The sequence below is a fragment of the Haematobia irritans genome, chromosome 2 (assembly GCF_050003625.1).
Source record: "Haematobia irritans isolate KBUSLIRL chromosome 2, ASM5000362v1, whole genome shotgun sequence".
NCBI classification, from domain to species: Eukaryota; Metazoa; Arthropoda; class Insecta; order Diptera; family Muscidae; genus Haematobia; species Haematobia irritans.
In genome coordinates this window covers 186,478,070-186,496,096 of record NC_134398.1, presented here as the reverse complement: position 1 = coordinate 186,496,096, position 18,027 = coordinate 186,478,070, and the positions used below count along the sequence as shown (strand labels likewise).

Here is an 18,027-nt window from a genome sequence, read left to right as displayed (position 1 = left end):
CATCTCAAGAAATGGACCGGTAAGTTGGCCACCAAGATCATGCGATTTGACGCCTTTAGACTATTTTTTGTGGGGCTACGTCAAGTCTAAAGTCTACAGAAATAAGCCAGCAACTATTCCAGCTTTGGAAGACAACATTTCCGAAGAAATTCGGGCTATTCCGGCCGAAATGCTCGAAAAAGTTGCCCAAAATTGGACTTTCCGAATGGACCACCTAAGACGCAGCCGCGGTCAACATTTAAATGAAATTATCTTCAAAAAGTAAATGTCATGGACCAATCTAACGTTTCAAATAAAGAACCGATGAGATTTTGCAAATTTTATGCGTTTTTTTTAAAAAAAAAGTTATCAAGCTCTTAACAAATCACCCTTTATATTCGCATGCAAAGAATACCGTGTTGGTAAAATTCTACTGTTTGGTAGATTGGCAGAATTCATGGTACTTCATAAATATTTTGTAGATAAATAAATATAAAATTTTGACAAAATTTTCTATCGAAATAAAATGTTAACAAAATTTTCCATAGAAATACAAGTTTGACAAAATTTTCTTTAAAAATCAAATTTTTGGATAAAATTTTCTATAAAAATTAAATTTTTGATAAAATTTTCTACCGAAATAAAACTTTGACAAAATTTTCTATAAAAATAAAATTTTAACAAAATTTTCTTTAGAAATAAAATTTTTACAAAATCTTCTATAAAAATAAAAATGTGACAAAATCGTCTATAAAAATAAAAAAAAAATATTCTATAGAAATAAAATTTTGACAAAATTCACTATAGAAATAAATTTTGGCAAATTTTTTTAATAGAAATAAAATTTTGACTAAATTTTTTTATAGATATAAAGTTTTGACAAAGTTTTCTAAAGAAGTAAAATTTTGACAAATTTTGTTTATAGAAATAAAATTTTGACAAAATTTTTTTATAGATATAAAATTTTGACAAAATTTTCAATACAAATAAAATTTTGACAAAATTTTCTATAGAAATAAAATGTTGACAAAATAAAATTTTGACAAAATGTTTTATAGATATAAAATTTTGACAAAATTTTCAATACAAATAAAATTTTGACAAAATTTTCTATAGAAATAAAATTTTGACAAAATTTTCTATAAAAATAAAATTTTGACAAAATTTTTTTATAGATACAAAATTTTGACAAAATTTTCTACAAAAATAATATTTTCACAAAATTTTCAATACAAATAAAATTGTGACAAAATTTTCTATAAAAATAAAATTTTGACAAAATTTCTATAGAAATAAAATTTTGACAAAATTTTCTATAAAAATAAAATTTTGACAACATTTTTTATAGATATAAAATTTTGACAAAATTTTCTAAAGAAATAAAATTTTGACAAAATTTTCTATAAATATAAAATTTGACAAAATTTTCTATAAATATAAAATTTGACAAAATTTTCTATAAAAATAAAATTTTGACCAAATTTTTTTATAGATATAAAATTTTGACAAAATTTTCTAATGAAATACAATTTTGACAAAAATTTCTATACATATAAAATTTTGACAAAATTTTCTATAGAAATATAATTTTGACAAAATTTTCTATAAAAATAAAATTTTGACAAAATTTTCTATAAAAATAAAATTTTGACCAAATTTTGTTATAGCTATAAAATTTTGACAAAATTTTTTTATAGATATAAAATTTTGACAAAATTTTCTAATGAAATAAAATTTTGACAAAAATTTCAATACAAATAAAATTTTGAAAAAATTTTCTATAGAAATAAAATTTTGACAAAATTTTCTATAACAATAAAATTTTGACAAAATTTTTTTATAGAAATAACATTTTGACAAAATTTTCTAAAGAAATAAAATTTTGACAAAATTTTCAATACAAATAAAATTTTGATAAAATTTTCTATAGAAATAAAATTTTGACAAAATTTTCTATAAAAATAAAATTTTGTCAAAATTTTCTTTAGAAATACAATTTTGACAAAATTTTCTATAGAAATAAAATGACGACAAAAACTTACATAAAATTTTGAAAAACATTTCCGAAAGAAAAAAATTCGCGGGGGTACTACGGTACTGCCCAGAGTGAAAAAGTATTGAAAAAAGTACTATAGTACTGCATTTTCCATCCCTGGCTTGAATATGCATGGTCGTGAGAGTACAATTTAAACGAGAAAACAGGGTTGCCTAATATTAACAATTTCAAGTGTAGACTTTATCAAGCGGCACCAATTAAGTCCTTCTCGTGATAATTTTTTTTCTTCAAAATTTTATTTGAATCAAAAAATTGTATGTGTTTTATTCTGCCCACCTATGGCCGTTACCTAATAAAATACTTTTGAAATGCCGTATGCCAAATGTTGTATAAAAACTACATATATGCACGCGTTACACCCTTTGAAAGAATGGAACCGGTATTTGCTTGTTAGCGGCGATGATTATCAATTAAAATTAAATGTAGGATTCCGAGAATGAAGCCGCCGCCGACTAGTTTTTGCCAGTCAAAGCCGCCTCCGAAATTGATTTTATAATCAAATAGACAAATTTATATCGGCTTAGCCGACAAGTTGGCAAACCGCCGCCGCCAGAGGCAAAAAATTAATCGCCGACAGAAATGGGTCGGCTTCATTCTCTGGTAGGATTTATTGTACAATTTATTACAACTAGTTGTACAATTAATCTAATAAGTTGAGTACGATAAAATCACGTATAGTGAAGAAAGTTACAAAACTTAACTGAAATTTATTTAATTTTTAAGATAGGACTGAAAATAGAATTATATAGGATTTTTTTGGGCCTTGTACACCGAAAGAATTCTCTTCGTTAATTTTACGAAGAATTCTTCATTAACTATTCTTCGTGAATTCTTCATTAAAATAACGAAAATTTCATTCATTTTCGTAAATTTTACGAAGAACATTTTACGAATATACGAAACTTCTACGAAATATTCTACATTAACTTTTCTTCGTAAAAAGTTCGTACTTTTAACGAAACTTTCTTCATATTTCATGAATTTTGTGAAGAAGTTTTTACGAATATTTTACGAAACATTCTGCGTTAAAATTTCTTCATAAAAAGTACGAAACATGTTCTTTGAAATAACGAAGAAGTTTCATTGTAGTTTTAAAATTTCCGTTCGCGACATAAAATTGTCTTTTATAATGAGCTTGAGTGTATTCCTTTATTCTATTTTTTTATGCAAGTCTATGCTACTTCTCATTTGGGTGATAGAGCGCTATGAATAAAAGTGAAGCAATAAAACTAAAAATTATTAAAAAACTTAAGATGTAAAGTAGTGATGTCATTTTTCACATTTGTAACTACAACCAAATGCACTTTCGACTGTAAATTTTTTTCTAAAAGTTCGAACATTTTTGAAAAAAAAAGTACGAAAGTTTTTCATAAAAAGTACGAACATTTTTCATAAAAACTACGAAAGTTTTTCATAAAAAGTACGAAACATTTTCATAAAAAGAACGAAATTGTTTCATAAAAAGTACGAAGATTTTTCATAAAAAGTACGAAGATTCTTCATAAAAAGTACGAATTTTTTTCTTACAAAGTACGAAAATTTTGGAAGAACATTTCTTCGTAAAAAGTACGAAATATTTCGTACTTTTAATGAAAAGTTTCTTTGGTTGTAAAACAATGACAAATTTCGTACTTTTAACGAAATTTTTCGTTCTTTTTACGAAGAAAATTCTTTCGGTGTAGATTGTTCAGCAAGAAGCATAGCAGGCGATTTCGCCATAATGCAAATTTATTTCTAAGGTAAACAACGTATTTGATTCTCTATGAAAATTTCATCTTGATGGGCGCTGGGTGTTGAGAAATGGAAAAATTTTCAGGCCCCTAAAATGCTGCGTTATTCGGCCGCTTCATTTTCTGCGCCCAATATTAGGAAACGGTCTATGGGCGAAAACTTATAAAAAAACTGTTATATCGTTGAAAACAATAAATCTTTCGGGAATATTCCCATTTTCAATTAATAATTGGAAATAGTGATTCATTGTGAAGTACTTACCGCACCGAAATATTTCATTTCTTTACTTCTCATACGCCGATGCTGTGATATCGTGGGTGTTGATGAGGCCGCCGATGCTGATTCATATCCTGAAGCCGTTAAACCATTTAGAGCAGCAGCAGCTGCAGCTGCTGCCGCAGCATGATGCTGATGCTGATGATGATGATGATGCGGGTGATGATGATGACCATTTGTTGTAATGCCAGTACTGCTGCTGCCACTGTTATTGAGGCTGTTAACGGAATTCGCAGAATTGGATGATCCATTTAAACGACTTAATACAGCGGCATCTATGCTACCAGCCCCTCCTCCTACTCCACCACCTCCTCCCCCTCCCGCTATGCCGGGCATTGCACTTGCACTCCCACCACCAGCTTCCATGAAATCGAAACGCTTAAAGGCATACCATTTCGAGGGATTCGGCTGTATGCCCTGATACAATTTTACCAACATTTTATGTTTCTCTCTCCTATACTGAGTGAGCAGGACATTCATTTTTCTCTCCACCTCGGCTTTACTGCAGCCAAAACGTTCGGCAATTTCTGACCATGCACGAAAACGGCACAGTTTATCTTTGTACTTTGGATCGGCACGATTCCATAGTTCGGTATGCGATCGATATTGTTCAATGAGTTCGAGGGCATCGTCATTGGTCCATTCCATGATTTTGGCATGCATGAGGCTGTTGCGCAATGCTGCAGGATTGAAATTCATTAGAGAGTCTTAGAGAGATAGATAGATATTGAATAGGAAGAGATTTAGAGTGTGACGAAAGAGACCAAGAGGTCGATAGAGAGAAATAGGGAGCGTTTCTTTATTTCTTTGTGTTTGGCTTGATTCTGAGAATTTTCTTCCTATTGAGGGAGAGAGAGAGTGGGAGAGGTTGTGATCGCTTTGTCTCCAAAAGATATGTGATGATATGCTTTCTAACGGCTTACAACTTGAATATCTCTTCTTGCTTATCTAGACCTTAAAGTTGTGATTACCGAAAATGTGGTCCCTTTTCTCTGATGTCTTGGGAACTTATTTTCTCCTTCAAAGGCTATGTTATTTGTGTTTTGTGGTTTTTCTTTTCTTATCAAGGAATGTTTTCAAGAAATATACTGCGTTTGATTTGTGTTTTTGCTTCAACTATCCATTTCAGCAGCATATTGGCTATTTTAGTACTGTGTTAATGTCTTTTTGGTTTAGAAATTAGGAAACTTCTTCATTTGGAATAGATAGCGTATTTCTTTTTTTATTATTCATTTCCAAGAAGCCCGGTAGGCTTTTGATATTTTTTACTGAAATTAAAAACAAATAAACGGGAAGATTTTATTATTTATTTATTTATTTTTTTTTTTAAATTAATTTTGTTATAATCAAAATTTACTTTTAATTTGAGAAATTTTCTTGAAATAAATGAAACTTCAATTAAATTAAAATTAACTCTTAGTGATTGCATCGCTTCCACTTCCAGGAAAAATTGAATGACATCCAGGACTTTTCACGACTCAGACATGGTGATCTGGTTATGGCGGAGGACTTTAACTCACGAGCGATTTAGTGGGGAATACGAACTACAGACCCAAGAGAAAGGAAGAATCTAGAAATGCTCGAACAGAAATGCTCTCATTCCGACTGCTAGGCGACTTCTAGGAGATGGATCGTCAACAAGCTCAAATGGATGCATTAATCGCAGAACTAGAAAGACGCTCGGAGGAAAATCAGAACAAATCCAAGGCAGATGATCAATCATACAATGTCAACAATAAAGGCCTGCTGCCAAATAAGAAGCATAACACTGGACGCAAGGCGGTATACCGACCTTAATGAATGCAGACGTAATTGTATAAAGTCCAGGAAGAAATACACCAAGGCAAGACGCAGGAGTGAAGTATGATACTTTTGTGTCTGAGGACATTATTCAGAAGATAAGAGAATAGAGAGGCCTAGAGACATACACAGGAAGTGGCCAACAATACATCTCATTCCGACTGATAGGCGAAGTTATTACACGACGAAGAGAAACTCGCGAGACTTCTAGGAGATGGATCGTCAACAAGCTCAAAAGGGATGCATTAATCTCAGAAGTAGACAGGCGCTCGGAGAAGAATCAGAACAGACTAGATGCAAGGCAGATGGACGAATCATACGATGTCAACAATAAAGTCTTGCTGCAGTAAGGCCATGCCAAATAAGAAGCATAACACTGGGCGAAAGGCGATATACTGGTGGAATACCGACATCAATGAATGCAGACGTAATTGTATAAAGTCCAGGAGGAAATACACAAGGACAAGACCACCAGGGGTGAAGGAGAGACAACGCGTACAAAGAGGCAAATAAACAATTACAGTACAGTATAAGTAAGAGTAAGAGAGGTAAATGCGAAGAGATAAAATTAGATATAAACAATAAATCTTGAGGATTAGGATACCAAATAGTTATACAGAAACTATGTACGAGAGGTCCGGTGGACAAGATGGATGAGAATGAAATGCGGAACATTATGGAAACTATATTCCCAACACATGAAATTAGAGAAAACGAGAACGATACAGAAGCGCTCACAAACATCCCTGACTTTAGAACAGAGGTGTTGTAAAAAGCCCACCAAAAGCCTCAAGGACAAGAAGGCACCTGGTCCTGACGACATATCCGCTGAAATAATTATGGAAATAGCAACCAAGCGATCCGAGACCCTACTTGCTATGTACAACAGCTGCATGATAGAAGGCATCTTCTCTAAAGTGTGAAGGGAACAAAGGCTAGTTCTTATCAGCAAGGGCAAGGGCGAACAGGCGTCGCCATTGTCGTATTGTGCAGGCTGGAAAATTATTCGAACAGCTTATCAAACCATGACTTGACGAGGCTTTTAGGAATGTTGGTGGATCTATCCGCGAGAGTTGGAAAATCGAACCTTGGAGGATGTATCAGACGCCGTTCGGTCGACACAACAGGGCACTCACGCTTCGAGATCTATAATTCGATTGGCGTCTCAGGATATTAAGAACGCTAAGGTGGATAGACGTAATATAAACCCTAGAGTCGATATTTAACATACCGAAATACTTGACAAGAATATTGAGAGATAACCTCAAGGACCGAATTTTGATATATGACACTATAAACGGCCTAAGTAGAATGGAGGTAACCTCTGGTGTCGCACAAGTCTTAATCCTTGGACCAGATCTCTGGAACGCAACATACGACGAGATACTAAAGATATCCATGCCAGAAACATTCCTTCTTGGCTGACATGCCAGAAACATTCCTTCTTGGCTGTGATAAAAACACAAAATACTGAAGAGGCTCAACGCATACTGCGCCAAACCATGATACGCGCGAAAGACGTATTACAAGCACGGATACTTTCAAAAGTATCTCCATCGGATGGGAAAACGCAGCTCTGAGAACTGTATTTACGAAAAAGAAGAGGTCGCGTACATACATTCCTTAGGTGTAGCCGATGGGAACGATGGACAAGTGAGTCTGATACATTGGGCTGCCACCTAACCTAACCTACAGGGAACGACAGCTCTGAGAATGACTTCAGCATACCGCAGGGTACCGGGGAAGTCTCGTTGGTGATAGAAGGAACGATCCCAATAGACAAGGAAGGAACGATCCCAATAGACCAAGCGATTGAACGGCAAAAGGTTTTCGAGACTAAACAACAAGGCGCGACGGACATGATACTGAACATTCAACAAGAGACCAGAGATAGATGGCAGTATGAGACAAAGGGCAGATGGACTTTTAACTGACATAGAGTTATGGCGAGAGAAAAGATATGGGAAACTAACGTATTACATGCTCGGATACTTTCAAAAGTATCTCCATCGGATGGGAAAATGCAGCTCTGAGAACAGTATTTACGAAAAAGAAGAGGTCGCGTACATACATTCCTTAGGTGTAGCCGATGGGAACGATGGACAACACTAGATGATGAACTTGGAGATGCCTCTCCGAGAAATAGATGGTACAGAGTGAGAGGAACTGGGAGGTAATTGGGCGGTTTGTAGAACACGTTCTCCGCAAGAAAAACTTTGACATGGACACTACGACATTAGTATTGTAAACATGAATCTGGATGCGGACAAGAAGTAGAGAAAGGTAATCTATCTTCATGCCAGAACTGGAGGGGCATAAACATGGGCAACATAGTAATATCGCATATCCCTAAGTAAGCGGCTATCAGATTTTGTGAATCCAAGCTTTTTTAGCCGGTAGCCGAATGAAGTCCGACACACGGGTCGGTACACTGTCAGGTGCATAGAGCATTTAAATTAAATTAAATTAAATTAAATTAAATTAAATTAAATTAAATTAAATTAAATTAAATTAAATTAAATTAAATTAAATTAAATTATATTAAATTAAATTAAATTAAATTAAATTAAATTAAATTAAATTAAATTATATTATATTAAATTAAATTAAATTAAATTAAATTAAATTAAATTAAATTAAATTAAATTAAATCAAATTAAATTAAATTAAATTAAATTAAATTAAATTAAATTAAATTAAATTAAATTAAATTAAATTAAATTAAATTAAATTAAATTAAATTAAATTAAATTAAATTAAATTAAATTAAATTAAATTAAATTAAATTAAATTAAATTAAATTAAATTAAATTAAATTAAATTAAATTAAATTAAATTAAATTAAATTAAATTAAATTAAATTAAATTAAATTAAATTAAATTAAATTAAATTAAATTAAATTAAATTAAATTAAATTAAATTAAATTAAATTAAATTAGATTAAATTAAATTAAATTAAATTAAATTAAATTAAATTAAATTAAATTAAATTAAATTAAATTAAATTAAATTAAATTAAATTAAATTAAATTAAATTAAATTAAATTAAATTAAATTAAATTAAATTAAATTAAATTAAATTAAATTAAATTAAATTAAATTAAATTAAATTAAATTAAATTAAATTAAATTAAATTAAATTAAATTAAATTAAATTAAATTAAATTAAATTAAATTAAATTAAATTAAATTAAATTAAATTAAATTAAATTAAATTAAATTAAATTAAATTAAATTAAATTAAATTAAATTAAATTAAATTAAATTAAATTAAATTAAATTAAATTAAATTAAATTAAATTAAATTAAATTAAATTAAATTAAATTAAATTAAATTAAATTAAATTAAATTAAATTAAATTAAATTAAATTAAATTAAATTAAATTAAATTAAATTAAATTAAATTAAATTAAATTAAATTAAATTAAATTAAATTAAATTAAATTAAATTAAATTAAATTAAATTAAATTAAATTAAATTAAATTAAATTAAATTAAATTAAATTAAATTAAATTAAATTAAATTAAATTAAATTAAATTAAATTAAATTAAATTAAATTAAATTAAATTAAATTAAATTAAATTAAATTAAATTAAATTAAATTAAATTAAATTAAATTAAATTAAATTAAATTAAATTAAATTAAATTAAATTAAATTAAATTAAATTAAATTAAATTAAATTAAATTAAATTAAATTAAATTAAATTAAATTAAATTAAATTAAATTAAATTAAATTAAATTAAATTAAATTAAATTAAATTAAATTAAATTAAATTAAATTAAATTAAATTAAATTAAATTAAATTAAATTAAATTAAATTAAATTAAATTAAATTAAATTAAATTAAATTAAATTAAATTAAATTAAATTAAATTAAATTAAATTAAATTAAATTAAATTAAATTAAATTAAATTAAATTAAATTAAATTAAATTAAATTAAATTAAATTAAATTAAATTAAATTAAATTAAATTAAATTAAATTAAATTAAATTAAATTAAATTAAATTAAAATGAATTAAATTAAATTCACTTGAATTTCAATAAATTAATTTTAAAGTTAGAGTTGAAAATAAAAATTAAATTATAGGTAACAGCAGAAATTAAATTATCTTTAATTATAAAAATTAAAACTAAAATAAAATTATATAGATTTGAGTATCATATCATAACATTAGATAAAGCTATGTTGAATTATTTATAATGATCTATTTTATATTAATCTCAATTAATTTCTCCTAGATAAGATATTTCAATAAAATATTCCAATAAATCGGCACAATTAAATCCAAATGAATTCCAATCATTATCACATTTCTATTATAATTCTATAGACAATTTGACCTTTTTGGGGACACAAATTCAAAAAAAAAAAAAACTTAATAAAAATTTATTTAAAAATAACAAACTATTAATAAATATAGCTACAAAAACAAACAAAGACCACATCAAAAAAAATCCCCCTAGTAAGGCAAAATGTAAACAAACAACGTTCCACGTTCAATGACTTGATTTATCTCCACAGAGTTTTTTTCCAACGTTTGTTTTTCGCATTTTGTTTTAAAAATAGCAAAGCAAACACAAACTGATTAGAGCCCATTACTATTTTTAAGCCAATTCAGCAAATGATCGTAGGTAGCCACCAACAAACCCTCCAAGCACAAGGCAAACACAAAACGTACAGGTTGCTACAAAAGCAGCGAAGAGGGTTTGAGATTGTTTTGCACTATCTGAAATTTCCAATTTCTATGAAAATTTCATTTGTGTTTGTTTTATTGATTTGTGTGTACTTTTGCCAAATGTTCTGAAGTAAATTCTCTTTTTTGGTTTCTCTTTATGTGTACTTGACTTTTGCCCCATTTTTATAATATAATGCATAAACGTAGTTAGGGAAGATTTTGTTTTCTGATAACAAAATATATCAGTCTAATAGAACAATAAATTTTTTAGAAAATTCCTGAGTGAATCATGAGAGCTTTTGACGCTTAAAAAAATCTATAAGGTGTACTGGAATAGTGAGAGATAAAGCCTCTATGTTTACCATGGAGAATAACATTTGCACCTTTGTTTTTGTTTGGCTACTGTTATCCTTTGTGATCACAATGTATGTTAATTGCTCTTACTCCCACACACATGCACATTTACATTTTTAATTGCCTAACATTACCATTCTCAATAATTTTTTGTTGATGCTTTGTGACCTGACTCTCGTATCTTTTGTCGCCATTCTGTTTTGTCTCTTTGTTGTGATTGCCCGCTTGTTTGGTAAATCAATAAAAGGTGTTTAGTCTGTTTCTTTTACGTTTTTGTTTTTGTTGGCTTATTTTATCAACTTTGATAAGCAATAAAAATTGCGTATTTCATTAATAATAGCACAAATTGTTACAAATATATTTGATGTGTTTATCAACAAGATAAAATAATTCAGAAGATAGTAGATGATAAGGCCAATGTTTTCCAATAAAAAAAAATACAATGATTTTTGTGTGAGAATAAACACAATTTTAAGAAAATCATATTTTTTATGAAAATTAAATTTCAATGGAACCTGTAAAATTGAAATGTTTATGAAAAAGGGATCAAATTTTGTAGTAAATTTTCGTTACTTTTGAGTTAAGAAACAAACAGTGGCAAAGTTTTTTGAAGAAAATAAAATTTTAAAGAAATATTTTAAGCTAATTTTCGAAACGAAGGATATAAAAATCAAGAAACGGGTTTTTCGAATAATCAAACTAATGAAAAAATTCAGAAAGTCTAAGTCCACATTCTAAGCTCAAAAAATCGACCAATCGTCTTTTGACTTTTTAGAATAGAGTCAAATAACCCATTCCACATTGTATCTTGACCAAAAAGGACTGATCGACTTTAAGTATCGAAAACTGACTTAATGAAAAATTTAAAAAAATATTGTTTAATATGGTAGATTTTATTTCCAAGACTAAATAAGACAGGTATGAATTTCACAAATTTACTATGCTTCAAATTAAACTCTGATTTCTTAACATTACATTTGTTTTGAGTCAATTTTATCACAAGGGAGGGATACCTACATATGTTACAAACAAAATATCAAAATGCTAAAAATGTTATGATGAGTACAATAGCCATGTTCCCCAATAAAAATCAAACCGAAAAATTTTAGCAGTGAGAATAACATCCATACAAAATGGGTATATCTCTCAAAATGAGATACTCGAATTATGATGTACAAAGTTATCACTGTATTTGTGAGGTGACCATAATTTCGAGAACAATGATGAGTAACATTTAGATAGATCTCCTTAACTTATGTTAATCTCTCAATGTCAGAGATTAGTATTACGATTTACAAAGGTATCATCGTATTTGTGAGGTAACCATTAATGCGTCTTTCATTGTTCTCAATATAATTATATTGAGAACAATGAAAAAACAAACAATGTTATGATGATAATAGACATGTTACTCAAAAAACTGAAAGAGAAGAGTTACTGTAGGGAGAATAACATCCACATAAAATAGGAGATCCGTCAATGTAAGGTATTAGAATTAATATGTACAATTATATAACTGTGTTTGTAAGGTGACCATGACAATCAGGGATGGAAAATACAATTTTTAAGAAAGTAAAAAATAGTTTTTTTTGAGCGAAAAAACACTTTTAACTAAATTTCAACAAAAATTCCATTGGAGTATTATTGTCAAGAGCTCCTTTAGACTGAATTTTACAGAAAATAAGATGTTGATTGTCAACTACTAAATTTTAAATATTTTTTTAGTTTTATATCCGTTTACAAAGACTACCGTTGCCACAAAATTTTCTATAACCACGCAATATTAACAAAATTTAACAAACTCTAGAAATAAAAGTTTGACAAAATATTCTATAGAAATAATATATTGACAAAATTTTCTATGGAAATTATATTTTGACAAAATTTTCTACCGAAATAAAATTTTCTACGGATATAAAATTTTGATAAAATTTTCTACCGAAATAAAATTTTAATAAAATTTTCTATACAAATAAAATTTTGACAACATTTTCCATAGAAATTTTCTATAGAAATATAATTTTGTAAAATTTTCTATAGAAATAAAATTTTGACAAAATTTTCTACCGAAATAAAATTTTGGCAATATTTTCTATAGATATAAAATTTTGACAAAATTTTCTATAGAAATAAAATTTTGGCAACATTTTCTATAGAAATAAAAGTTTGACAAAATATCTTATAAAAATAAGATTTTGACAAAATTTTCTACCAAAATTAAATTTTGATAAAATTTTCTACCAAAATAAAATTTGGATAAAGTTTTCTACCAAAATAAATTTTGATAAAATTTTCTATAGATATAAAATTTTGAGAAAATTTTGTGTAGATATAAAATGTTGACAAAATTGTCTATACAAATTTTCCAGTTTGACAAAATTTTTTATAGAAATAAAATTTGGATAAAACTTTCTATAGAAATAAAAATTTCTAAAGAAATGAGATGTTGACCAAATCTTCTATAGAAAAAAAATTGACAAAATTTTCTATAAAAATAAAATTTTAACACAATTTTCTATAGAAATAAAAGTTTGACAAAATATCGAAATATAATTTTGATAAAATTTTCTATAGATATAAAATTTTGATAAATTTTTCTATAGAAATAAAATTTTTACAAAGTTTTCTATAGAAATAAAATTTTGACTAAATTTTCTATAAAAATAAAATTTTAACACAATTTTCTATAGAAATGAAAGTTTGCCTAAATATTCTATAGAAATAAAATTTTGACAACATTTTCTATCGAAATAAAATTTTGGCAACATTTTCTATACATATAAAATTTTGACAAAATGTTCTATAGAAAAAAAAAATTTGACAAAATTTTCTACCGAAATAAAATTTTGGCAACATGTTCTATAGATATAAAATTTTGACAAAATGTTCTATAGAAATCAAATTTGGCAAAATTTTCTATAGAAATAAAATTTTGGCAAAATTTTCTATAGAAATAAAAGTTTGACAAAATATCCTATAAAAATAAAATTTTGACAAAATTTTCTACCAAAATAAAATTTTGATAGCATTTTCTAGCAAAAAAAAATTTTGACAAAAATTTCTACCCAAAAAAAAAATTTTGATAAAATTTTCTATCTAAATAAAATTTTGATAAAATTTTGTGTAGATATAAAACGTTGACAAAATTTTCTATACAAATTTTCCAGTTTGACAAAATTTTCTATAGAAATAAAATTTGGATAAAACTTTCTATAGAAATAAAAATTTCTAAAGAAATGAGATGTTGACAAAGTCTTCTATAGAAAAAAAAAATTTTACCAACATTTTCTATAAAAATAAAACTTTAACACAATTTTCTATAGAAATAAAAGTTTGACAAAATATACTATAGAAATTAAAGTTTGACAAAATATACTATAGAAATAAAATTTTGACAAAATTTTCTACCAAAATAAAACTTTTCTATAGATATAAAATTTTGACAAAAAATTCCATACAAATTTTCCAATTTGACAAAATTTTCTACAGAAATACAATTTTGATAAAATTTTCTATAGAAATAAAATTTTGATAACATTTTCTATAAAAAATTTCCATAGAAATTTTTCTATCAAAATTTAATTTTCTATAGAAATAAAATTTTTGCAAAATTTTATATGGAAATAAAATGGTGACAAAATCTTCTATAGAAATAAAATTTTGACAAAATTTCCTATAAAAATAAAATGTTGACAAAATCTTCCATAGAAATAAAATTTTAACAAAATTTCCTATAAAAATAAAATTTTAACAAAATTTTCTGTAAAGATAAAATTTTCTAACAAAAATTTTTATAAAAATAAAATATTGGCAAAATTTTCTATAGAAATAAAATGTTGACAAAACATAAAATAAAATTTTGACAAAATTTTACAAAAGAAAAAAAAATTTGACAAAATATTCTGTAGAAATAAAATTGTAACAAAACTTTCTGAAGAAATACATTTTTGTCAAATACTATTTTTTTGGTAGTATTTGGTAAGATTTTCTCCAAATATTGTTAGATTATTTTTGTCTCAAGTTTCGACTGTGACTGTAATGGTTCGCATTATTTTAGTATGCGATCGATAATTTCTTATGTAGAAAGTATTCGTGTGGAAGCGTAATATAGAAACACATGCTTTTTCAAAATTCAATAAATTCAATAAAATTGTGTTTTTGACTATGGCTTTTATAACATCGAGATTTTCTTCTAGCATGAACTTGTCTGTTTTGTCAAATTTGTAAACGACTATTAGCAAATAAGTTTGTTAAAGACTTTCTCAAAATATTTAAATATTTTGTCAAAACTATTGTAACATAAATCTGATATCGGCTCAAAAATGTCTAGGGTACTGACCACTGGGTGAAAAACTATTGAAAAAAAATACTATGGTACTGCATTTTCCATCCTTGATGACAATGATAGTAACATTTAGATAGGTCGTCTTAACTTATGTTAATATGAGAAATAACATAAATATGTAATCAAAGCGATTAGAGAATAACATACACACAAAATGGGAGATCTCTCAAAGTGGAGAGATTCTTATTAAGATGTGCAAAGTTATCACTGTGTTTGTGAGATAACCATGTTATCGATGACAATGAGGAGTAACATTTTGATAGATCGCCTTAACTTAACTGTTAACACAAGGAATAACATAAATACCTAATAACATTTAATGAGAATCTTTACATGAAATAAAAACATAACATTACATTGTAAATCGCTAAATCGGCCTTTTAAAGGCTTTGAATTGCTTAAATAAAATAAAATAAAATAAAATAAAATAAAATCAAATCAAATCAAATCAAATAAAATCAAATCAAATCAAATCAAATCAAATCAAATCAAATCAAATCAAATCAAATAAATAAATAATAATGATGTTAATGCTATAATCGATTATGGTTTAGCCCTGCTAAAATATTTATTAACTCAAAAATTTACAAGATTACAAAAAAAAACAAAATTAAAACGTATATATGTCTTTATATAGGAGTATTAGTTTAATTTAAATTTAATAAGCATCATATGCTTATTTCATTTCATTTCATTTAGATTTTAATCATGTGATATTCATAGAATTTTTTTGTTTTTTGTTAATTTATTTTATAGAAATATTTAGTCTATTTCAGACAAATGTGCTTATTTTTTATTTCAATTAAATTATTGCTGCGACTTAATGTTATCACAAATCTTTACGTTTTTTTGTTATCTGCAAAGAAGCAAAATGCAAAGAAGGAAACCACCCGACTCATTGTGTTTTTTTTTTGCCAATTTTGCAAAACAAAAAATTATTCTTTACGTGTCAACGGCCGTTTCATGGATTTTAGGTGATGATGTTGTTTTTGGGTTTTATTTATTTTGTTTTTATTTGTCTCAAAAATGCTCACATATTTATAAATGCTTTTAATTTGATATTTTCAAGTTATTTTTAAATATTCATTGTTTATTTTTAAAAATGTTAATTATAAACATTTTTTTTTGGTTTTAATATTTTTTTCCTTAAAGTTTTTATTTTATTAATCCAACACTCCAATGTGATCTTTTAAAAATGAAAGTCGATATGAAAAAGAGAAAGAACAAATAACCCAAGAAGATATAAATGATTTTTGTATTCGAAAAGACACTCATGATCTCCCTCATCATAGCAAACAACCATAAAAAAAACTGGCAGCTATTAGATTTCCAAATTCATTTTGTTTTTGCGAGGAATTTCGCGCAGTGACCTTGTTTTTTAATGACGTAGTCGGTATATTTCGCCTTTGATGTTATTTGTATTTTATTTAACCGGTTGGTGAAATGACTGAAATAGTCTTTGCATTTTATACATTTATTGCAAACATATATAAATATTAGCAAATTTTGGGGAATTTGCAAAAGAAGAGAAAATTTGTGAGAAATTATGTTTGATACAAAAATTTAATAATATTTTATATATTTTATAATTATATTTCTTACACAATAATAAAAAATATTAGCAAATTTTACAGGATTTGCAAAAAAGAAAATTATATTTTATAAAAAATTAAATAATAATTTATAATTGCGAAAAAAGTTTAATGTCTGTTGATTTATGAAAATATTTCTTTAGAGAAAGAGTTTCATAATTTCTTTTAAAGAAATGTTCGTACAAACCTTTTCCTTAAAAAACTTTTGTTTTAGAAAAAATCATAGAAAAATTTTCTTTAGAAAAATTTTTTTAATTATTTTAAAGAAAAATTTTAGAAAACATTATTGGTGAGATTTCATGGGAATTTTTGTTAGAAAAATCATAAAAATTTTATTTGTGCAGAAAATTAAAAAAAAAAAAAAAAATAAAAATTTAAAACAGTTTCATAGAAATTTTTTCTTCACATAAAATTTCATAAACTTTTTTCTTTTTTCTAATAGAACTTTGGTCTTTCGGGAAAATTTTATAGAAATATAGTCTTTTGAGAAAATGCCATATGAATGTGACCTCAAGAGAAAATTTTATACGAATTTTGTCTTAAGTGAAAATTTAAAACAAATTTTCTTTAATGAAAATTTTATGGAACTAAAAACTTACACAAAAACTTTCTCCTTAAGGTTAGTACTAAGTTCGAGTTTGGCCGCTAAAATCAAAAATAAATCTGTAAAAAAAGTATAAAATTAAATGTGTTCGATGCAAATTTTAATATAACTTGATGGGGAATAGCCCAAAGTAACTTTCTATAAAGTTTTTATTCTTTAAAACGGAATAGTAAAGAAAAGTAATCGTGAGAAAATGTAGATTTTAGCGGCTAAAGTCAAACTTAATACCCTCCTTTAATTACAAATTTCATAAACAAAATTTTGGTGAAATTTTTTCTAAGAATATTAAAAAAATATATTCTGAGAAACTTTCTGCAAAAATTCTTCTGAGAATTTTGGTCTTTTGAGAACATTTTCATAGGAATGTGGTCTTACGAGAAATTTTGTCCTATTTCATAGAACATTAAACAAACAAAAATTAAAGAAAATTTTATTGAAATTTGCCAATTCGAAATATTGAAAAGAAATTTTTTCTTTAGTGAAAATTTATTTAGCAAAAATTTCAGAAAGTATTTTAAGAATTTTTCTTCAGAGAAAAAAAATGACAAAAATGGGGTCTTTTGAAAAAAAATGTTGCAAAATTTCATTGAAATTCTTTTGTGA

The 18,027-nt window shown here is 26.1% G+C and overlaps 1 protein-coding gene across 1 annotated transcript in view; it reads right to left on the bottom strand.

Moving 5' to 3' along the window:
- LOC142226809 (uncharacterized) overlaps positions 1 to 18,027 on the bottom strand; it is a 79,211-nt gene that overhangs the window by 55,224 nt on the left and 5,960 nt on the right. The window contains exon 2 of the mRNA XM_075297028.1: positions 4,028 to 5,310. Within this exon, the coding sequence (XP_075153143.1) occupies positions 4,028 to 4,741 (714 nt within the window). The 5' untranslated portion in view covers positions 4,742 to 5,310. The remainder of the gene's footprint in view (positions 1 to 4,027; positions 5,311 to 18,027) is intronic.